At 36.0% G+C, this 24,872-nt stretch overlaps 2 protein-coding genes across 2 annotated transcripts; both read right to left on the reverse strand.

The window, feature by feature from the left end:
- Positions 1-16,206: 16,206 nt before the first annotated feature.
- On the reverse strand, positions 16,207-18,724 carry LOC106352183. Its single transcript, XM_013791853.3, has 7 exons — positions 18,583-18,724; positions 18,421-18,478; positions 17,598-17,724; positions 17,344-17,513; positions 16,967-17,246; positions 16,640-16,806; positions 16,207-16,545 (listed from the first exon to the last, which is right to left on the reverse strand). Exons 1-7 carry the CDS (start codon positions 18,667-18,669, stop codon positions 16,382-16,384), a joined length of 1,053 nt encoding a protein of 350 aa, XP_013647307.1. The 5' UTR covers positions 18,670-18,724; the 3' UTR covers positions 16,207-16,381.
- Positions 18,725-21,391: 2,667 nt separating this feature from the next.
- Positions 21,392-24,848, reverse strand: LOC106350699 (sugar transport protein 8-like). The gene is made up of 4 exons (XM_013790549.3): positions 24,178-24,848; positions 23,476-23,795; positions 22,573-23,199; positions 21,392-22,462 (listed from the first exon to the last, which is right to left on the reverse strand). The coding sequence occupies exons 1-4, from the start codon at positions 24,308-24,310 to the stop codon at positions 22,037-22,039; spliced, it is 1,506 nt and encodes a 501-aa protein (XP_013646003.2). The 5' UTR covers positions 24,311-24,848; the 3' UTR covers positions 21,392-22,036.
- Between the last annotated feature and the right edge of the window lie 24 nt (positions 24,849-24,872).

The raw sequence follows: 24,872 nt of genomic DNA on the forward strand, positions 1-24,872 counted from the left end.
GGATAGCCACTTTGGCAGTGGAAAATGGAAGCTAACCAAGGGGAGTTTGATCATGGCTCGAGGAAGAAAAGAAGGCTCTTTATATGTAACACAAGCCAAGCTTTGCAAGGAAGAAGTAAATGTCGCAAGTGATGACATCGATATATGGCACCGAAGACTCGGGCATATGAGTGAGAAAGGTTTAAATATACTTTCTCGCAAGAAACTTCTTCCTGATATGAAAGGTATTTCTCTCTCACCATGTCATGATTGTTTAGCTGGAAAACAACATAGGGTCGCTTTCCGAAGATCATCTACGTCTATGAGAAGAAAACATATTCTTGATCTTGTGCATACTGACGTATGCTCCATGTCCGAGAAATCCAATGGAGGGGCATCATATTTCGTCACCTTTATTGATGACCATTCAAGGAAGGTATGGGTATACCTTTTGAAGTCAAAAGATCAAGTTCTTGATGCTTTCAAGGAATTTGTAGCCCAAGCAGAGCGAAGTACGGGTCAAAAACTCAAGTGTGTTCGATCTGACAATGGTGGAGAGTACCGAGGTCCCTTTGAAGCGTTTTGCAAAGCTCATGGAATCAGAATGGAGAAAACACCACCAAAGACGCCACAATTGAACGGGCTAGCAGAAAGAATGAATTGAACGATCACAGAAAGAGTTCGGTGCATGCTCTCTCACGCTAAACTACCCAAGCCATTTTGGGGAGAAGCCATAAAGACTGCAGTGGATGTCATAAATCTTACACCATCAGTTCCTTTGGAAGGCGATGTCCCGGAGGAAGTTTGGTCGGGTAAGAAGGTCTCTTACAACCATTTGAAGGTGTTCGGTTGTAGAGTGTTTGTCCATATACCTAAGGATGAACGAGCCAAGCTAGAATCCAAGACTAAAGAGTGCATCTATCTTGGGTCACCAAGAGATGATTTCGGCTATCGGCTTTGGGATCCGGTTAACAGGAAAATTATCCGGAGCAGAGATGTTGTTTTCTTCGAAGATCAAACAATCGAAGACATCAACAAATCAAAGAAACCAAAACTAAGGGTTGTAAGGAATGAAGATTCTCATAAGTCTCAAGATCATGAACAAGTGATTGGAGATGATGGCGAAGGGGATCCCATCATGGATCCGAATGGTGATGAAGGTGAAGAAGAAGTTCAAGTGGAGCCAGAGGAAGAACATGAGCCAAGAAGGTCTGGAAGAGAGACAAGACCATCTGTAAGATATTATCGAGATGAGTACGTTAATCTTACAGATGAGGGGGAGCCTCAAAGCTATGAGGAGGCCATAGGAGACACTCATAGAGATGAGTGGGTTGAAGCTATGCAAGATGAAATGCAATCCTTGCATGATAATCACACTTATGAGCTGATGAAGCTACCAAAAGGAAAGAGAGCCTTGAAGAACAAGTGGGTGTACAGGTTGAAGCATGAGGAGAGAAGCTCAAATCCAAGATACAAAGCTCGATTGGTTGTGAAAGGATTCAATCAGAAGAAAGGCATAGATTTTGAAGAAATATTCTCTCCAGTGGTGAAGATGTCCTCTATCAGAGTGGTTCTTGGTCTAGCAGCGGTTCTAGACTTGGAGATTGAACAACTCGATGTCAAGACTGCTTTTCTACATGGTGAACTCGAGGAGGAGATCTATATGGAGCAACCTGAAGGATTCAAGATTCCAGGAAAAGAAGACTTGGTTTGCCGATTAAAGAAGAGTCTTTACGGCCTCAAGCAAGCCCCAAGACAATGGTACAAGAAGTTTGACTCTTTCATGGTGGATCATAACTTCAAGAAAACTAAGAATGATCATTGCGTTTTCATAAAGAGGTATGAAAGCGATGACTTTCTCATATTATTGCTCTATGTTGACGATATGTTAATTATGGGCCAAGATCGCAACAAGATAGCTGCATTGAAGAAAGATTTGGGAAGGTGTTTTACGATGAAAGATCTGGGGCAAACGAGACAGATTCTTGGAATGAAGATCACTCGGGATAGACCAAAGAAGCTTTTATGGTTGTCCCAAGAACAATATGTTGAAAGGGTGTTGGAGAGATTCAACATGCACAAAGCAAAGCCGGTGAGCACTCCACTTGGTGGACACTTCAAGCTAAGTTCGAAGCAAAGTCTAACAAGTGAGAAGGATAAAGAGGAAATGAAGACTACCCCATATGCATCAGCAGTGGGCAGTCTCATGTATGCTATGGTGTGCACCAGACCCGACATTGCCTATGCCGTAGGAGTTGTGAGTCGCTTTCTCGCCAATCCAGGAAAAGAACATTGGAAAGGAGTTAAGTGGATCCTACGCTATCTACGAGGCACAACGAAGAAGTGTCTATGTTTTGGAAATGGAAAATTGGAGTTAAACGGTTACACCGATGCAGATTGGGCTGGTGATAAAGATTCAAGGAAATCGACATCAGGATTCGTGACTACCTTTGCAGGGGGAGCTGTTTCTTGGCAATCAAAGCTACAAAAGTGTGTTGCCTTATCCACCACTGAAGTGGAGTACATCGCAGAAACGGAAGCGTGCAAGGAGATGCTATGGATGAAGAACTTCTTGCTTGAGTTGGGAGTAAAGCAAGAAAAGTACAACATGCTATGTGACAACCAAAGTGCTATTCACTTAGCAAAGAATCCAACGTTTCACTCTCGCTCAAAGCACATTGATATTCGACATCATTGGATCCGAGAAGTTCTTGAAGAAAAGCTCATACATCTCAACAAGGTACACACCGATGAAAACTGGTCAGACTTTATGACCAAGGTATTACCGATCAAGAAGTTTGAAGATTGCTGCAAAGGCACCGGCATGACAACGGTTTCGGGCTAAGTCGGAAAGGGGGAGATTTGTTGGTTTTTTCCTCCATTAGCCCAAAACCCAAAATTATGATCCATAACCAAGAAGCCCAAGAAGAAGAAATATCTAAAGAAAAATGGAGAAAGATGAAGAAGTGTGTAGAAAAAGGAAGTGTGTAGAAGATGAAGTGTGTAGAAGATGAAGTGTGTAGAACTAACTTGTAGTCTCCACTTACTAGTATAAATAGGGGTGCTTAGCACCATTTGTAATCATTCCACATCAAGCAAAGCAATAGAGAGAAAACATTTCATAAAGAGTTCTAAGAGTCTTTAAGAAATCTCCAAACACAAGCCTTAGTGAAAATCTCTTTCCCAAAAATAGGAAGGTTATCTTAAACACTAACCGTCCACATTCCATCTCAACCTCTCAAAGAAATTATTATCCGATAATTTTCCCAACATAAGGAGTGGTGTCATACAAACAAAGTGGATCTTGCACACATTTTCAAAATTGGTAATAACATTAGTTTTTTTTATGCAATAATAACATAGTTAAATATGAAAAGTGTAATGTGTGGTGGATATTGATTTTTCCTTCATTTTCTCTTTAAATAGTATAATATTTTTGTTTACGTCTGTTTTACAAAATGATTGCTAACTGAGTAAACTTAAATTGATTTATCGAATATAACTATTTTAAGATCATCCAAAGTCATATATATATATATATATATATATATATTTAACTTGAAAACTCAAAATAATAATATATATGTTTAAAATAATTTTCTATCAGCTTCTAAATAACAATTTTGTTATTCATAATGATTTTTTTAAATAACTCATTTTAATTAAAAATAAATTATGTTATAAAATTTTATATAGACTAATTTAAATTTATACAGTATTTTGAACCACTTTTATATTCATTTCCATCATTCATACATATGTTTTAGACCGTTAGATCCGTTAGATCCACTCTTGTATCACTAGAACTACTTTGTTTCATTCGATCTGTTTGATCCGCTTAATCCGCAACGCTAAATCCGCTTTTCCCATTCGAAGCCTAACAGTTTTCAAAGATTATCTCTTTACACATGATAAGACTTGTATTTTGTCATATTGTTTAAGTCGGTTTATAACACCGGACTTACTCCCTATATAAACAAATCGTGTGTGTGATAAATAGAGAATATAAGTGATACTAGTGATATTTCTTTCTCTCTCTTCTGCGTACGACAACAACTTAAATAGTTCACGATTGACTCACTGCCTAAGTTAGTATCACTATCACCTAATACTTCATAAATATTCAAATATGATATAGTTCGGATTTTTTTTTTTACTTTAATAATCCCTATCGATTAACCTTCCCGTCTCTTTCATTAAGGACAACTAGAACTTTTTGCGCTGTTTTCATTTAAACCATTTTAATGGTTTGCATTAAACTGCGTTTTTCTAATTCTAATCCGGTTTACGATTATTTTTCTATTTGATTCTTCATCGTTTTAATGTATTTAATTTAGTTTCCTTATTAATCTTTTCTCGAGATTTTAGGAAATAATGTATATAAAAAATATCTATAAGCATTAAATATATTTCAGATCTTTATATATATGAAAGATAAATGTCCCACATCGAAACTAGGTGAATTTCATCAACAAAAATGATTACTATAAATATAGCATGATCTTTTGCTTGAGTAATATCAAACGAGCCGCAGTAAACTCAAAGTCTATCTTTTTGATTGGGTTTAAACAACAAAATTTTCATTATTATTCGACAATTAATCGAGTAATAACATTTAGTTATGTTGAGTTGACCGTTTAAATCTTTACTGATTTATTGTGTCGAGTAGCCAAAATCACGGTGGGTGATATCCTTTAGCGTTTTTCTGACTGCAAAAAATTTATTGTGTCGAGTAGCCAAAATCGTAGTGGGTGACCTCCTTTAGCGTTTTTCTGGCTTCAAAACCGGTAAATCGGCCAATTTTTTAAGTTCAAAGAAGAGAAGTCAACATACTTTAAATTTTTTTAATAATATATAAAACATAAATTTACAATTTGACACATCTATATGAAACTTACAAAAAAAACAAATTATCATTCATTAATAGTAATTTGAAAGTTTTAAAACACTAAACCACCTAACATATTTCCCTCATTTTTTGCTATTTGTTTCTTTATTAATATTTTTAAAAATAAATAATATAATATAAATCGTGATTAACAAGATATTATTAACCTAACAATATTTAGAATATTATATATCCTCGAGATTTTAGGAGATAATTTATGTAGGAAATCTCTATAAACATTAAATATATTTGAGATTTTTATATATATGAAGTGCAAATGTCCCACATCGAAACTTTGTGAAACTCATCAATAAGAATGATTACTATAAATATAGCATGCTCTTTTGCTTAAGTAAAATCAAATGGGCAGTAGAAAATCCAAAGCCTATCTTTTTGATTGGGTTTTAAAAAAAATTATTACACTTTGGCAATTAATCTGAGTAATATTGTTTAGTTTTTTTTTTTTTTTTTTTTGTCAACAACATTACAGACTCATGTAGACTCTGTAAACCACCCCGGGGGATATTGATCCATGTGGACGACGAAAGACGGCTGTGTTCTGGCACTGCGTGCTTGTTTATCCGCCTTTGTATTTTACGTCCTTGGTACGTGTATAATTTCTGAACGTGTAAAACTCTCTTTCAGAATCCTGATATCTTCCAAATAACTTGCAAAAGCCGGTCATTCTTCTGGTTCCGAAACCATCTTCACCAATTGAGAACAATCCGTTGCAAACGTAACTTGGAATTGTCTTAAGTTCCTCATACATTCCATTGCCCATAGTAACGCCTCGAACTCTGCATGTAAAGGAGAGAGAGACGCTCTTACGTTCCTAGCTCCCATTAGGCCCTCAAATCCAGGTAAGATACTGAACCAACCCTGTCCAGAGAACATATCCTCCTCTTTCCATGATCCATCTGTAAAACATCATCTGCCTGTGATTGACTGAGGAAGCGTATCCTGAGTCTCTGTTCCCATCTTCTGATCCTTCATCAACTGTGCCTCAGCCCATATGATTGATTCCATCTCAGCCAAATTAAGAGTATCCCTAGGATCTATATCCAGATTACTAAAAACTTTATTATTTCTTCCTTTCCAAATGTACCAAAGTATCCAAGCAAATTGATGATCCTCCATCGATGGAGCGACTCTCCAGAATAGATGATCCATATTTGTAAATAAAGAGTCTGTCGGGAAAATAGCTGGATTTGTTGGAATCTTGGACAGAGCCCACACCTGAATAGCTGGAGGACACTCAAAAAATAAATGGTTAATCGATTCCTCGTCTGCTCCACATCTTGCACAGCTTATATCCCCTTGCATCCCTCGTGCCTGCAAATTCTTCTTAACTGCTACACATCCTGAGATCAGTTGCCAAAGAAAATGTTTTATCTTTGGTGGGCCCCTTATTTTCCAGCAAAAAGCCTTTATAACATCAACTGTAGGGCCAATGAATAACGGTAATCTATCCCTATCCGGGTAAATCCTCTCCACTTGATAACCTGATTTTACCGTGAATTTTCCATTATTTGTAAAATTCCATCCATCCTTATCTGCCATCTGGTTTCTGCTCAATGGAATACTTTCTATGATTTTCACATCATGTGGATCCACCAAAGTCCGAAGAACCTGCGAGTTCCATCTTCGCGAAGTGGAGTCAATAAGGGAGTCCACTGTAAGGTCGGGAAACAAATTGTGTTGATTTTTATTGGCTGGTCTCGGGCGAGTGGTTGGGAGCCAAGGATTGTTCCATACTGATATAGAAGATCATGTTCCCACCCTTTTGATTAGTCCTTTGCTTACCAGAGATCTAGCAGAGACAATACTTCTCCAGCCGTATGACGGAGAGTATGATCGAATCGGTTCAAGAGGTGAGGCATTCCTAAAATACCTACCCTTAAAGACCCGGGAAAATAACGTGTGTGGCTTTTCTATTAGCCTCCATAACTGCTTACCAAGCATTGCTGTATTGAAATCAGTTATATCCTTAAAACCTAATCCCCCTTCTTCCTTACTGACACATACCTTGTCCCAGGATTTCCAATGTAGTCCTCTTGTACTACCTCCAGGACTCCACCAAAATTGTGCTACTGCACTCGTCAATTTTTTCGCTGTGGCCTTAGGTAAGCGATAACAAGACATCGTGTGATTCGGCAATGCCGTAATCACTGATTTGATGATCACCTCATTTCCTCCTTTTGTGAAGATTTTAAAAGTCCATCCATTTACCCTATTATTTAAACGATACTGAACAAAACCAAACACTTGAACCTTAGAGCCTCCTAGATTTTCCGGTAATCCTAAGTAAGATCCCATTCCTCCCAAATTTTGTATACTCAAAATATCCCTTAACTCCTGTCTCCGCGCTTCTTCAATTTTATGTCCAAATTGAATTGAAGATTTTTCAAAATTTATCAGCTGACCAGAGACCACCTCATATTCCTCAAAAATCATGAGAATAGTAAGACACTCCTCTTTTTGAGCTTTACAAAAGAACAAACTATCATCCGCAAAAAACAGATGGGAAATCGATGGACATGCTCTGGCCACCTTAACTCCTATTAACTTCTTCTCTCTTTCCGCCTTGCGAATATTGGCACTCAGAGCCTCAGTGCATATAGAATAAATAAATAAGGAGATAACGGATCTCCCTGTCGTAACCCTCTTTGTGGCACAATAAGCCCTCTTGGATGACCATTTAGGAGAATCCTATATAGAACCGATGATATACACTCCATCATCAATTTAATCCAATGTTGGTGGAAACCCATCTTCTGCAATAATGCCTTTATGAATTCCCATTCAATCCTATCATAAGCTTTACTCATATCCGTTTTAACCGCCATATACTTTCCTTTACATGCTTTGTTAGTCCGTAATCCATGAAACATCTCCTGAGCAATAAGAATATTGTCAGATATCAAACGCCCTGCCACAAATGCCGATTGAGTCTCCGAGACTAAGGAAGGTAAATAGATCTTCAACCTCTGACATAACACTTTTGAAATTATTTTATACCCAACATTACATAAACTGATTGGCCGTAATTCCGTCATCTTCGTAGGTCTTTCTGTCTTTGGAATCATACAGATATGCGTTATATTTAACCTTGAATCCATTTCTCCCGTTATCAGGAAGTTATTCACCATTTCCACCAGATCACCCTTAATAATATGCCATGAATGTTGGAAGAACAGAGCTGTCATGCCATCAGGCCCTGGTGCCTTCTCCGGATGCATCATAAAGAGAGCCTCTCTTACCTCCTCCTCAGTCGCAAGCCGCAATAGCCATTGATTCATTTGAGGCGTAATCCCCGGTGTTATGTCGGATAGAAAATCATCAAACACTGATGGAGAGGTGGTACTAAATAGCTCTTCGAAATAATCAGCTGCTACTTTTTCCACCCCATTATCGTCCGTAATCCAATTTCCAGCTGCATCATGAAGTCCAACAATCCTATTGCGCACCCTCCGTTGCTTAGTTAAAGCATGGTAGAATTTCGTATTGAGATCCCCTGATGAATACCACATGTTCCTACTTTTCTGATGCCAATACTCCTCTTCATCCTTATATGCCTGTTGCAACTTTCTGGAAACTTCCAAAATCTCCTCTTGCGACCTAGTATCATCATTTTGTACCTCCTCTAGAGCCTTTTGTAAATCCGCAATTTTTTCCTTCCCAAAAGGTGGATTATTTTTCCGCCATTTTGAAATGGCTTGGCGACAATTACTAATCTTTTCCACTAATCCATTTCCCCTATCTTCATTATGTTCCGCCCAACCCATCGTAATTGATTCCATTAGGCCTTCCTTACCAACCCATCGTTTGTCAAATCGAAATTGACCTCTTCGTCTAACAATCTTATCTTCCAGATAAGCCACCAGTGGACGATGATCTGATGCCACCATGTTCAGATATTCAGTATGGGAACATGGAAATAGCGTGTGCCACTCCTCATTCGCTAGTGCGCGATCTAGTCGGCATCTTACCGTCACTGCCCCTTTTCCTTTACCTCGTCGCCCTCGCCATGACAATTTATTTCCTTTTGCAGGAAACTCCAGTAAACCAGTGTTCCTAATCATATTATTAAAAGGAACAAATGATGCGGCACTTCTCAGAGATCCTCCCTCCTTTTCATGGTTTCCTGTAATCTCATTTAGATCCCCAATAATAAACCAAGGTTCTGATCTCGCTAATCCATATCTAGTCAAACGTTCCCATACCTGCTCCCTCAAATCTGGCACTGGATCCCCGTACACAAATGTTAAAAAGATCGTCTTTCCCAGAGCCACTGCTTCCACATCTGTCATTCGGTTACTTGAATATAACACCTTAACCTGGTAATCGTTGTTATAGTATAGCGCCAGCCCACCACTCCGCCCTACTGGATCAACCGTGACTAAATTATCAAATCCAAAATGGTTTTGAAATCCTTGAACGAACTCAAACTCTTGCTTGGTTTCCGATAAGAATAAAAAATCTGGTTTATGTTTATGCCATATTTCCCTTAGATAACTTATAGTCCATTTACTTCTCATTCCTCGGCAATTCCAACTAAGTACTCTCATTATATAAACTGTGAATTGGCTCTCTAGAGCTTCTTGATGTGGGTTTAAAGATACCCTGAAAACGCACCCGCCACAATACCTTTGATATCACCCAAATAATCCCTTCCAATATCTCCATCACCATCATGATCGTATGACCCAAAATTAGTGCATGGCGGTCAAATCTTATAACCATGCAATCATAGACAATTATACCATTTATTCCATCTAGTAAAAATATTTGTTCCCTTGTACTTCTGTCTAAACTAAATCCAATAACCCTTGTCCGCATTTTCACCTCTCGCTGTATAGAAAGAATGGCCACTTCATGTTTAAACAATGGACTAAATATACCTATTAATCTCCTGCCCACATTATAATGCACCAAGTAGGACCCCTCCTACTACCATTTAAAAAGAACCGTGAAAGACATGTTGTAGTCATAAATTTAAAGCATCGAAGACCTTCCTTATATAACCATCTCTTAAGCCACAATGTAACTGTATATGCACCTTTCTCTACTGCACCAAAACCACTCTTGCCTGAAAAGCATAGAAGCTGTCTGTGGTTTAATGAGACCACCGAGCAGCCCTGGTGATGACACCTCCCATGTAACTTGAGACATCGCCCCATGATCCAATGTACACTCCTCCTGCCTTGCTTCGCTTTGCATCCAAATGCATACCTCTGTAACAGAAAATTCCTTTCAAACCATAGCACCCATGTTTCAATATCAGTGCAATAAATATAACGGACTCCAAATTAGTTCATATAATAGAACAAACTGCAGCATCACAATAAACCCATAAAAACCCCAACCCCAGACACAAAAAGATGCTCACTGAGCTTATTTTAAGAAAATAAGAAAAGACTCCCAAACCCCACCACATTACATCCCTGATTGTACTACCCATAAACTAAACATCCGGCTTCTTTGGATTCTTAGGGTGTGATGGACCCTTCTCCTCCGTGTGTTTCGCTCCCTCTCCCCCTCCCTGACGCTTTGTTGACTTGGAAACACCAGTCTTGCGCGGTGAAAGCACAGCCTGAACAAGCCGCATCTTAGAAGTTCCTACAGATATCCCTGGTGGCTTCTTGAATAAGACTTTACGTGCTCCTTTCTTCTTCGCCTCCTCTCCCATTTGATCATATGTGCCACCATTACCTCTTATTTCCTCTTCGCCCTCTGCCACACCTCGCGTAACCTCATCAAGCTTATTTGTTTCCTCCACTTCCCCATCCGTAAGAGCTTGAAATTCATCATCCCCACCCAGAAGCTCCTCTTTATGATCCGCCAGTGTCACCGTTCCATCAAACTCCAAGGGCTCACAATCAGCGACCCCTTTTCCCACTCCCACAAAATCCATAGCCTGCTCAAGGCCCGTCACCAAATTCTCTATCTCCGCTCGATCGCCTACCTCGCCCTCCAAATCCATAGCAGTAACACTTGGCTCAACCGGAACAGCCTTCTCCCCAATGTTCTCCACCTTATGAAGATTTCTTTGCCTCCTCTCTGTAACAGTAATCTCGCCCTCCTCCTTTGGTCCCTCTTGTTCCCTTCTTACACCCCTTTGATACCTGTTACGATCCTCTTGCATTGGATATCGTGATTGTTCCCAACGGGGGTTACGCGGCCTTGACCTTTCCTCCTCCCCTCTGGCATTGGCACGATAGGATGAGGGCCTCTTGCTTCCTCTTTCCGGAACCTTAACCCACTTAGACTCCGGCTCCTCATACATTTGTCCTTTACCCTTGCCATAGTACTCTCTGTGGTCCTTGTAAGTCTCTTGCTTCCCTCCATCTCCGTTGATCACCACTCCCTTATAGCTCCTCGCCCGTTCTTCCTTTCTCTCCTCTATCTCCTTAGTTTCTTTTTTCTTGGACGGGCTTCGCGGGTTCAAAGGACAATGATCCTCGTCGTGACACAAGTTGAAACACCGTTTGCAAAATCCAAACAGCTTGTCGTATTTAAGAAGAACCAGTACCTCCTCCTCTTCATAAAACTCACCGCCCTTGAAATCCACCTCCGTTTCGAAACACAATTCCTTAGTGCTATCAAGCACCACTCTCATCTTGCCAAAGTCCAAATCCACGTCAGTTGTCTCTCCAATAGCATCACCTATGCTTTGAAATGTTTCCGTCGACCACAGCTCAAGCGGAACTCCCTCCACTTTAATCCAAAATGGAATCTCCGATGGGAAATTCCTAGGCATTCGTGGTTGCCACCGTGCCAATGAAAGCATCCAGTAATCAAAATGGTACGGTTGCATCTCCAAGACCGCTTTGATATCTTCTTCTCTCTCGAAATGAAACTGGAACTTCCCCATGCCCAGATCAGCGCCCGTTACCCTCTCCTCCACCTTCCAAAACTTAGGTAACATCACCAGTAGCGCATCAACCTTCTGCGCCTCCGGATTCATACATCGCCCCACCAACGTCATGTCATAGCTCTTAATCAAATCCGAGTTATCGAAGTGAGGAACTGATATCTTCAACCGCTTCCGAGCCATCTCGCCACTCACCATATCTCCTCCCTTTCCTACTAACTGGCCCTGAGTCATTGAGAAAAAAGCAAAAGACCACACAATGAAAGTAATAGTACCGTAAAAAAGACAAATTGAAACGATGAAACAAAAGAACAATTCCCATCGCCATTTATAGTGCAGCCCATCCTTTAAAATTATATTTTGTAAATCATATCCATTAAGACCATATCGTTTCCAAATGATTCTTCGAATCATTATGATCCACAATCCCTGTTTAACCAGCACTAGCAAAATCTCAATCAAAAAAATCCATTAAAAAATCCCATATTTCCTCTAGACTCCCAAACCAAATCCCTATTTCCAAAAAATGATCTAGATAATCCCAAGAATGATTGATCCAGTCAACCAAGTGGTAGAAACAGAATCTCGTTTTAATATTTGTGATGCTCATACCTACCAAATCCAAAAGACGAATCCCCGAATTCCCGATCTCCACCAGATCTGAAAGAATCCATAAACTTTGATCCCCCATCATTACTCTGATCCTCTCAATCCCTTGAGTTCTTCTGAGTATTCCAAAATCCAAATTCCCTTCGACGGTCCCCAGCCCCCCTCTCATATCGTGGAGCCAGAGATCTCGACCATTCCGTATTGCCCCGGAAATACCCGGATCCAAATCCCACAGCCACATCCAATCCATGCAAGAATCTAAAGTGAAGTGCTTGACTCCACATGAAACCGTCGTCGTCGTCTCCTCTCTCTGGTCCCCGTTATGAGTAATATTGTTTAGTTATGTTACATTGTTTAAATATTTACCGATTTATTGTGCTGAATAGCCAAAATTGCGGTAGGTTGCCCCTATTAGCGTTTTTCCAGCTGCAAAACCGGCAATTCGGCCAAATTTTTTAATTCAACGTGGAGAATATTATCACCATGTGAAAATATGAACAACTCTCGAAAACGTTGAATTCCAAATGTTTTCCCGCATTTTGAATTAAAGTTTAATAATATATAAAAAACATGAACTTACAAATATTTGACACATTTATATGAAACTTACAAAGAAAAAAGCGTGTCATTCATTAAAGGTAATTTGGACGTTCGAAACATTAAAACACCTAACATATTTCCCTATTTTCTTGCTATTTATTAATATTTTTAAAAATATAATATAATATAAATCGTGGTTAACAAGATTTTATTGACCTAACAAGATTTAGAATATTATATATGTAAGAAATATCTGTAAGCATTAAATATATTTGAGATCTTTATATATATGAAGTGTAAATATCCACATCAAAACTTTATAAAACTCATCAACAAAAATGATTACTATAAATATAGCATGTTTTTTGCTTGAGTAAAATTAAATGGGCCGTAGTAAACCCAAAGCATATCTTTTGATTTGATTTAAACAAAAAAAATTATTACTCTTAGGTAATTAATCCGAGTAATAGTGTTTAGTTATATTAAATCGACAATTAAATTTTTTACCGATTAATTGGTTCGAGTAGCCAAAATCGTGTTAGGTTGCCGGACTAGCGTTTTTCCAACTGCAAAACTGGAAATTCGGCTAAGTTTTTGAATTCAACAAGGAGAATATTGTCACCATGTAAAACACATGAACAACTACTCTCTACAATGTTGAACTCCAAGTGCTTTCCCACATTTGAATAAAACCTTAATAATATACAAAAAACCTGAATTTACAAATATTTGACACATTTATATGAAACTTGCAAAGAAAAAATTTGTGTCGTTCATCAAGAGTATTTTGGACATTTAAAAACATAAATCCCTAAACATATTTCTCTAATTTCTTGCTATTTGTTTCTGTATTAATATTTTAAAAATAAACAATATAATATAAATTATGGTTAACAAGATTTTTTGGATCTAACAAGATTTAGAATATTATATATCCTCAAGATTAGGAACTAATTTATACAGAAATCTCTGTAACTGTTAACGTATTAAATATATTTGAGATATATTTACAAAGTGTAAATGTCTCACATCGAAACTTTGTGAAACTCATCAATAAGAATGATTATTATAAATATAGCATGCTCTTTTGCTTGAGAAAAATCAAATCGGTTGTAATAAACTAAAAACCTATATTTTTGATTGGCTTAAACAACATCCGCATTTTGACACATTTAAAAAAGTGATTTTAAAATAGAAAGAAGTGATTTTTAACACGGATTAACACACATTACATTATCATATAATCTATAATTGTATTGCATATGACCAACTACATGTAACATATGTGATACTGATGAATAACTCCACGAATTATGATTTCACGATGAAGCTCTCCCAAAACACTTGGATCGACGGACGGTTATGCATGTACGATATTTTTGATGGAGAAATCTCACCACATCAGACAATCATAATGAACGATTTTGCCTACAATATTCTGGAACCTCCGCATATAATCTACAAGAAATTGCATAGTCTAAAATTCGAACCTCAGACTTGAATGTAGAAGTATTTAAACCTTAACCAATAGGCTAAGTTTCAATCAGTGTGCCCCTTCCATTGGATCAGCCAATGAAAATAAGTATGAAGGCATAAATCAGTTTGTGGAGCAGCATATCAGAGATGGCATGAGAACATAGCCGGCCTTGAGCCAATCAGACAAAGCATGGACTTGTAGTCCTTTAATGGTTTGTAAAAACAAAATCGGCTTTTAGTTTATAATATTAATCTTTAGTGTTTGTTGAATTCAAATTGACATTCCTAAACAAGTTTTGAGTTTATAAACTTCAAAATGTGAAAAATCAAACCTCTAACATCAAACCCACATGAACGAGGCAGAATTTGCCATCTTACGGGCTTGATCTAGCGTTCAGTGGTTTGTCGCTGACGTTGTGAGTGGACCCTCATATTCTTTCATTCTGTGTGTTAGTTCTTTCTTCGGTGGTGATTTTGAGCTTGAGAACTTCAGGTCTTATGCAAAGAGGTTGATCCATTTCAAATCTTCTTCGTTTTGTGTGTAGTAACATTTGGGAGTTGCAAGCTCCATGTGGAGCGATGATTTTATCGTTTATTTCTGCCTTCTTGTGGAGGGAGTTCTTTGTCTTTTATTGAAATTAGGTGTTTCAGTGGTTTTGCTTTGTTAATTCTTCTTTCTTGCGACCATGAAGAAATCGGTTTAGTGGTTTGTTGTTTATTTCTACCTTTTCCTTCAATGAGCGAATGACCGCTATTATGCTACTGTAGGTCAGAATTCGTGTGATTGATCTCTTGGGTACTGACCTCCAAAACTGAATTCTTTTCAAGCCGACAATGTGAATAAAAGAACAGTCAAGCAGTTTAGATGGTTCGAGCTTATACTTTAGCAATTTGTATCCTAATTTTTGGATCTTCGATCAGCTGTTTCAACTAATTATTTCTTTCAGGTTTTATGAGAAAAGACTTGCAGGCAAACAAGATGCATCAATTTTGGAAATTGTCTAATGCTCTCTCGGTGAGTTTCCATCGCATAGAGGGTGTAAAATTTTAATCCTTGATTTATGTGGAAGCAGTAGCCTCTCTTCCAACCTCCTATTAGAACGCACACACTACAAGAAGCATAGTCTTAACAACGACGGTTTCGGTTGTTCATAAATCGTTATACAAGGTTTACGACGAATTAAAAATGAATCACTATTCGTCGTCAATTGCACATATCGTCGTAAATTTGTAACAATGTTGCAAGGAAAATATTGTGTCATCAATTCGTTGTAAAAAGATTGTTGTAAATTCGACATAAAATTTGCAAGAAACGTTGTGAATTCGTCGTTAAATTAATAACGACAGTTTTCTTCATAAGTTCGTTGTTATTGCTATGTTTTCTTGTAGTGACACCATCATATCATAAGACTACTATCTTAGTTATGAGTGTATTGTGTTTGTTTTTCTTTGATTCAGATAGCATGGTACTTTCTATACATCTTCTCTTATGACATCTACTGGTATGGCCTTATGTTTGATTATTTTTGTAATACTCTGAAACTTTTTGTTCATGTAGCTCAATGACAAACATATTCTTAAAAGAAAACTTCCAAATGTGCAAAACAACCTTATTCCTTATCTTGTGGCTTTTGAAAATCTATGACCGGTTCTGCAGGAAAACCCATACGCCAAAATTAAAAATCACGTCCACGCATTGGACGAGTGTGGTCCGTGCAGACCAGTATCTAGATGTTCCTATTGTTTTAACTCAAAACTAATTGGTAACCAATAAATTGACTCAAACAATTTATATATGAATTTTGGTTCTTTTAAACTTACGATGCGAGATTTTTCAAAGAAGTTAAAACCAAGTGAGTTTGATATATTGATAACAAAGCAGGAAAATGGAAGTCAAGAATACAGATAGAATACCGATTACATCACAAGGATAAACAACTTCATCTTATTACAAACACATCACACATCTCTTTATTCATAAGGTTGTTTGATCGATAACAAATAAGAAGAGATTACTAGACAGGGACGATGTTGGTCACAGAGACCTTAACCACTTCAGCTTCAAAGATAATGGCATCATTCACCAAATACCCTTTTGATGTATCCTTTAAATCTGCCATCAATATGATATTGTTCACTCCAACACCATAACCACTTCTGATCGGGTACCAAGCTGCAGCTGAAAATTAAGAATACACCAATATGACATTAATTTCACACGATTTGTTTCTCTTGGAGACAAAATATTTATTTGATTGGTTTAGTTTTCTTACAATATAGTTGCTTGTGGTTGGAGCTACGTTGGTTCTTTAACCGCAGATTAACCGCACCCCAAGTGTTTGTAGCAACTGCGTTGGGCCTAAAGCCTTGAGCATATAAGAAGATTGGAAGTGCATGTGGTCTGCCTCCTCCACTCCCTTTCGGGTTAAACCCTAATCTCCTGATTATTCATTGACCAAAAAAACGTTATTACATACTGAACTATATAATATGGTGACAAAATAAAGTACTAACCAAAATCGTTATATGTTACACTTGGCCACTGCAGAATTCAACTATGCAACTACATAATATGGTGAGATATCATATCAAGTACTAACCAATAACGGTCTCCAACGAGAAAATCAGCAGAATAGTAGAATTTATCTTCCAAGTTGGAGAATCGAAGAATCTTCCAAGTGAAGACATTATTTGGTGGGTTTGATATGAATGTGACTTTCTCTTGTTGGTTAGCCGGTTTAACGATGAGGATCTCAGCACCAAAAGAACAAGTATCCTGCACAATGTATCCTTGGTTCGTGTTTTCGAATGTTGCAAGAGAAATCAACTGTCCGAAGCCCCACTCTTTTTTCGCTGCGTTAAATCGCTTCACTGCCCCATCTACAATAGTCAATATTGCAATCAGACTCGGCTTATATAGGCTAATCTCTATAGTACAATATGAAAATCGAATGAAGGATGAGTGATGAAAATATACCAGTGACAGTTAAGTACTTGTGTTGCTTCGGGTTGTGGACAAAGAGTTTGAGATCAACGTTGACTTCCCAACCATATCGAAGTGATTCGGTCTCTTCCATCCTCACGTAAAGTGATATATAGCCATTTCCACCGTCGTTTTTATTACCAGTCACGTACAAAACCAACCTCCTGTTGATTTATTTATTTTTTCATCAACATAATGTTAATTATTAATAAATAAGTTGAATAAATGAACAGAATGTAATCATTTACCATTTGTAACCAGCAGCTTCAAAAACTGAGGATTCGTAGGGTTCTCCTCTCCCCTTAATCACGGAGTAGCCTGCTATTGTCACTATCTTACTCGATGGTCGATCATCTCTCCAGACTCTTGTCACTCCTGTAAACAACGATTTTTTCAGAAAATAAATGGTTAATTTCTTGAAATTCCAACTCAAAATCAACTTGTAATTAACAGGGCGGGTTTAAGTGGGGAACAAACGGTGCCACCGTCTCGGACCCAATCCGATGTCCCTCCATTTCTTAATAGTTAAAGACCATTTAAAAATATATATATATAATATTATGTAACAATATATATAAAAGGCCTAAAATATTTTATATAAATATATATATGCTAGTTTTCATCACACATTTTATATAAAAAATACTTATAATATTTGTTATTTTATAATAATTATTAAAAACTTTGAATCAATATTAATTTTAAGGGTCCAAAAATTTTCTGCCCTAGGGGCCCCTAAAATTCTTGAGTCTGCCCTGGTAATTAATAGATTGATACAAATATTTTTATACATTTGTATGTTTTATCGGAACTTTCGACGTAAAGACTTATGTTCTTACAAATTATCTAGAGACCAAGTCATGTAGCCCATTAGTCTCTACACACTCTTTTATATATAATTTATGTTTAATCGAAATTTTCTATGTAAGATTTTATATTTTTACACACTCCTTGAAAAAATAAGACACATAATTCATTAGTCTCTGCATAATCCCAAAAATAATAAGGAAATTGGTTTCAAAATGTTCATAAGAAAACACAAAGAAAAAAGGTTTCAGACAACAAGCTTACCAAGATTCGACTGGAGACTGTAAGAACTGTTGTTCTCTGTTTCTCTGCCTTCTGTGACCTGGATTTGTTTTTTTCTTATTGTTAAAACCTACTTTTGGTAATCGCTGAGAAAATACTTTAAACAAACAGACAAAAGAACGAAGGTAAAGACAAAAAGTAAACCTGGTGAATGAGGAACTCAGCAGAAGAGCAGGTGATGAAGAGAAAAGCAAGAGATAAGAAACCCAAACTCCTTTTTTGACTATCCATTTTTTATGGTTATTTGTTTTGCTAAGGCGTTACATTTATATAGACAGATGCACCATGATACTTATTGAGTTAGTTACTAGTATAAAATGGATGAAGGTGGTTTCATCGTGGAAAATAATATATTTCTACACGTTTTTTTGTGGTTGTTGTTGAAAGTTGGAATTGAATTTCGAAATTTGATGAAGCTTTACACAAGAGATGATTTTCTTAGATTTTTTGGTATGGTTACAGGTAGAGAATTGAAGAAAGCATTAAACTAAAGGATCTAGGATTTTAGTTGAATATTTTCATAAGATAATTTAATGATCAAATAGTCGAAACCAAATCGTGGGGAGAGAGTTTTATTTTTGTTACATTGATTATTATTATTTTTGTTTATTTGAATATACGATCAGATCCGATTTGGTTATTATATTTTTTATGATTTTTCAAGTGTATGAATTGGTGGAAGATAGTGGGTGGCAAAATGTTCAAAATATGATTGAACTTTTTGGCAGAACGTTTTAAGCAAGATACTTGAATGCTTGCACGATCGAGTCAATGTCAAAGGTAATATCTCGATCATGTAAACATTCAAAAATATTTATATATTATCCCCTATATATTAATTATATATTAATTGAGAAGCATTTGAAAAAATTGAACCTTAATTTTATATTAATTAAAAAAAACCTCAAATTTTAGGTGACACTCTAAATGCCTTCTAAATTTCATTTCAAAGAATTCTAAAGCATCTAATATAAAGTATAGTTTAATCTAATGGTGTCACATTATTCCATAATTATATAACACTAGAGAACATTATATTAACCAAAAATATATGAAGTGTGTATTCTTTCCTTAAATAAAAGTTACGGAATTACCTAATATGATTTACATATATATGGCAATTAATGATTATGAATAATAAAGATTTGATAACAATTTTTGCTTCCTTCTTCATTTTTGTTTAAATTTATATTATTAAAAAAATTAAACAATCACATTAACCATATAATAAAAAAATTAGATTTTTTTCTTATATGTTATATTTTGAATTTTTTAAAATGACTTAAATTACAAAAATGAGGAAACCTTATATGTTATATATTTTTTTTAAACGACTTTAAAATAAAAAAATGAGAACACCTTATATGTTATATTTTTCATATATGTTAGAATTATCTTATATGTTATATTTTTCATATATGTTAGAATTATCTTATATGTTATATTTTGAATTTTTTTTAAAACGACTTTAAATTACAAAAATGTAAGTTTTCCTTAAGTATACGACTAAAAACATTAAAATGATATGTATCAATTCGATGGTTGATTTGAAAGCTTTCAAAACCATATGGAAGATAAAAGTCAAAATAATTTAACTGTGGAAACAATAATGTTCACTTTTTTCAAGAATGTGTTCGATGGAAAAAATAAGGTTTTTATGTCATAATTTGTTTAATGTCCACTAGAAAACATTATATTAACCTAAAATATAAGAAGTGTGTATTTTTTCCTTAAATAAAAGCTACAAAATTACCTAATATGATTTACATATATATGACAAATAATGATTATGAATAATAAAGATTTGATAACAATTTTTGCATCCTTCTTCATTTTGGTTTAATTTTATATTATTAAAAAAAAACAATCACATTAACCATATAATAAAAAAATTAGATTTTTTTCTTATATGTTATATTTTAAATTTTTTAAAATGACTTTAAATTACAAAAATGAGGAAACCTTATATGTTATATATTTTTTAAAACGACTTTAAAATAAAAAAATGAGAACACCTTATATGTTATATTTTTCTTATATGTTAGATTTTTTCTTATATGTTATATTTCGAATTTCTTAAAACGACTTTAAATTACAAAAATGTAAGTTTTCCTTAAGTATACGACTAAAAACATTAAAATGACATGTATCAGTTCGATTGTTGATTTGAAAGCTTTCAAAACCATATGTAAGATAAAAGTCAAAATAAATTAACAGTGAAAACAATACTGTTCACTTTTTCTAGAATGTGTTCGAGGGAAAAAATAAGATTTTTATGTCATAATTTGTTTAATGTCCACTAGAGAACATTATATTAACCTAAAATATAAGAATTGTGTATTCTTTCCCTAAATAAAAGTTACAAAATTACCTAATATGATTTACATATATATGAAATTAATGATTATGAATAATAAAGATTTGATAACAATTTTTGCATCCTTCTTCATTTTGTTTAATTTTATATTATTAAAAAAATAAACAATCACATTAACCGTATAATAAAAAAATTAGATTTTTTCTTATATGCTATATTTTGAATTTTTTAAAATGACTTTAAATTAAGAAAATGGGGAAACCTTATATGTTTTTTTATTTTAAAAATGACTTTAAAATACAAAAATAAGGACACCTTATATGTTATATTTTTCTTATATGTTAGATTTTTTCTTATATGTTATATTTTGAATTTTTTAAAACGACTTTAAATTACAAAAATGTAACTTTTTCTTAAGTATACGACTAAAAACATTAAAATGGCATGTATCAATTCGATGGTTGATTTGAAAGCTTTCAAAACCATATGGAAGATAAAAGTCAAAATAATTCAATTGTGAAAACAATACTGTTCACTTTTTTAAAAAATGTGTTCGATGGAAAAAATAAGGTTTTTATGTCATAATTTGTTTAATGTTCAATCCGATCAACCCATGATGTATTAATTATAGTTTTGTTTCATTATTTTTAATAAAAATTGATCCGATCCATCGGAAAGAAATTATATAATAACAACAAAAAATATTTTATATATATAAATAAAATGATAAAATATATAAAAGAAACTATCGATAATATATACAAATAAACTCTCCATGCGCTTATCCTAGTTTTATATTACTTCATATCAATCAGTTTTTTTGTATAGGAAAACAAAAACAACTCCCACGTTCAATCCCAAGTTCATCATGATGTGATTAGATATTATTTAACGGTGTTCTTGTAAAGAGTGGTGTATATGGACACTATATTTTTCTCGTATCGTATCAACAGGGCCGGATCCTGAACCAAGCCGGATGAAACATTTGCTTTCAAACCTCTAAATTTTACGAAAGAATTATATATGAATAGACTTCTAAATTTGTAAAAAATAAAAAAAAATTTAGACTTCCAAATTATTGAAATCCTTTTTATACCGTCTTCAACCTCCAAAATCTCCGATCGGCCATGCTTATCAACTGACTAGCAAGTTAACACACATAAAACTGTAGAAGCATGGAGTTTTCATCAAAAGATACCAAAGCCGAAGAAGCATATCAATTAAGTATAAGACAAGAATCAACAAATTGGTTTCTCATCAAAAAGCTCAAGAAGTTATTTTCTACACGTCATGCTCCTGACGCATAAACCTCTTCCAGTACCAATGCCGCTTCCAAACACTATCCTTAATGTCATCAATCGAGACTCCTTTAGTCTCTGGCACGAAGAACAAAGCAAAGAGTCCCATCACAACGATCCAAGCACTGAAGAAGAAGAAAATCCCTGACTTCATCGCACAAAGCATTGATAGGAAGGCCTGAGCAATCACGAACGTGAAGAACATGTTGCACGATACCGCCAATGCGTACCCTTCGGTTCGTGTCTCCAAGGGAAAGGTCTCGCTAGGGATCAGCCATCCTAATGGTCCCCATGACCAAGCGAAACCCATCACGTAAACACACACCAAGATAACCACTATCATGGCTTCTGTCTTACCTAAAGTACCCTTCACGCCTAGGTCCTTAGCTAGAATGATTCCAATGACCAACTGTTTGGAAAAAAATGTAAGTTTAGGATGATTGCTTGCGCCACAAGAAACTCTAACTATAAAGTCTTAACTAAATGGTTATTTCCTTGGGGAATAAGAAATCTAAATACCTGGCAACTGAGCATTTGGACTGCAGCCTGGAGCAAGAGGAATCTCCGACCGGTTCTGTCGACTAAGAAAATCCCTACCAAAGTGCTGAGAACATTGACAGATCCTGTAATAACGGCCGAAAGCAAAGCTGCATTATTTCCAAACCCTACGGTCTGAAACAAAACCGGGGCATAAAACATGATGGCATTGATTCCAGTGAACTGTTGGAACAGCTGGAGCAACAATCCGATGACAAGAGGCGGTCGGCTATGGGGCTTCATCAGCCTCCTGTAAGGGTCCTTGACTTGCCTCGCGAACTCACAAGCGTGGACGAGTGATTGATACTCCTCATCAACATCTTCGACGCCTCTGATCTTCTTGAGCGTTGCCTTGCCTTCCTCGGTCTTGTTCCGCTCGATGAGACTCGTTGGTGTTTCGCAGATGAGAAGTGATCCGAAGAGGAGGATGAGGGCAGGAATCCCCGCGCCACCGAGGGCGAGTCGCCATCCGTAAGGGTGAATAGAAGAGGTTAAGTAGTTGACTACGCTGGCGATAAGGATTCCTATTGTAACCATTAGTTGGAACACAATGTTGAGACCTCCACGAAGCCTCGCTGGAGCTATCTCTGATAAGAAAAGCGGTACGGCCTACAATATATTCCGACAAAAATAGTCTTAATTAAACACACAATCTCATACAAACCCTATGTCCAAAACGGAGTAAAACCAAGTATAGTTTATAATCCCACACCAAACAAAGGTAAGTGAAACGCTTAGTCCACAAAATCGTTAAAAACATTTTATTAAATATTGTTTTTATAAATTGTCCTCCAAAATCTCCCGCCCTGGCTATGAATATATATATCAACATTTATTAATACCGATCTTGTTTTGTTTGGTCTTTTATATTTTGGTTTACAATACCTGATTACCAAAGCCAACGCCAAAGCCGAGCAAGATTCTGCCCATGATCAACATGTACATGTTAGCAGCTCCGGAGGCAAGGCCAACGCCGATCAAGAAGAAGATGGAAGCTAACTGCATTGTGGGTTTCCTGCCAAGCTTAGAGCATGTGGCAGAGGCGAAGAAGCTGGCCACGAGTGCTGCGAGGTAAAGAGAGGAGGTGAAGAGCTGCAAGAACTGGTTGTCGTACTTGCAGTAGTTATCCTCGTGTGCTTGCTTCTTCCTCTCGTACACAGCTGGAAAAAACTTTATCAAGAAATCGTCCATCGCCGTTACTCCACCTGTTGTTTTTAACATTAGTACCATATCAAGAACGATCAAGAAAGAGGGCAAGCAGACTAAGAAAATGATTAATGCCATCAGTTTTGAGGTTTTAAAGTCACAATTTAATATTTGATTATGATCACCATTTACATCGGACCTGCCATGAGTACCATTAGTCGTCGCGTGAGCTACTATGGTCTGATTTACTAATACTGACAGCATGGTTTCAATCTAAGATGTATTTTTTTTTTTGAAACATATATACAGTATATATATAGAGCTTTAGACGCATCCTAAAATAACATGATAAGTATATGATCTAAAATGAACAGATCTTGCTTATAAGTAACGTGGAAAAAAAGAAGAAAAAAACGATATTGACAGAGAGGAGAATGGTACCAGAGATTCCAATATCATAACCGAAGATCAAACCACCAACAGCGGCGATAACGACACAGATGAAGACGTAAACAGTCATCTTCGCCTGAAAGGCGGGGGAATCACCACTAAACGCTACAAACCCACCAGCCATTGTTTAAACCTCTATCAAAAGGAGGGAGAGACAAGGAGAGAGAGAGAGAGAGATCTTTACTTATTGATGAGACAAAGAACAGTTCATATATTTATACAGAAAAAGAAGATACGGATGGTGTCTGAAAATGGCATTGTGCAAGAATTGAATATTTGGTCAATATATTTGGATAAATATTCCCGTTTTTGACTCTTTGGGAGGGATTCTTACAGTCAGCACATCGCTGTCATATAGTCAGTTCTCCACTTTCGAAGTGTCTGTTTTAGGTAAGACTTTATATTGTTACCATATATAAGGGTACCCCATATATATATATAACAACTGGTTTATTACGTCTGGATTTAGTTTTATCCAAAGGCACAATCAGCGTGGATTTGTTGATTCCGTTTGCTAGGTTAGTATCAGAGTATGTTTGTATCAGTTATAACTCGTTCCTTGTCTTCTCCTTTTGTTTGATAATACAGTTAAAAATCTATAAACTATTAATGCTAGGACTATGATATTTTATTAATTTATAAAGTTATGAATTTTTTAAAAAAAAATATTTTTAGATTTTAATATT

Source organism: Brassica napus, chromosome C7, assembly GCF_020379485.1.
Source record: "Brassica napus cultivar Da-Ae chromosome C7, Da-Ae, whole genome shotgun sequence".
NCBI lineage: Eukaryota > Viridiplantae > Streptophyta > Magnoliopsida > Brassicales > Brassicaceae > Brassica > Brassica napus.

Coding starts and splice junctions, on each gene's coding strand:
- LOC106352183 (XM_013791853.3), bottom strand. CDS start 18,669: ATGGATAGTCAAAAAAGGAGTTTGGGTTTCTTATCTCTTGCTTTTCTC. Junction 17,725..18,420: donor CAGTCTCCAGTCGAATCTTG/GTAAGCTTGTTG, acceptor CGTTGTTTACAG/GAGTGACAAGAGTCTGGAGA. Junction 16,546..16,639: donor CAACCACAAGCAACTATATT/GTAAGAAAACTA, acceptor CTTAATTTTCAG/CTGCAGCTTGGTACCCGATC.
- LOC106350699 (XM_013790549.3), bottom strand. CDS start 24,310: ATGGCTGGTGGGTTTGTAGCGTTTAGTGGTGATTCCCCCGCCTTTCAG. Junction 23,796..24,177: donor TTATGATATTGGAATCTCTG/GTACCATTCTCC, acceptor TAAAAACAACAG/GTGGAGTAACGGCGATGGAC. Junction 23,200..23,475: donor GCGTTGGCTTTGGTAATCAG/GTATTGTAAACC, acceptor AATATATTGTAG/GCCGTACCGCTTTTCTTATC.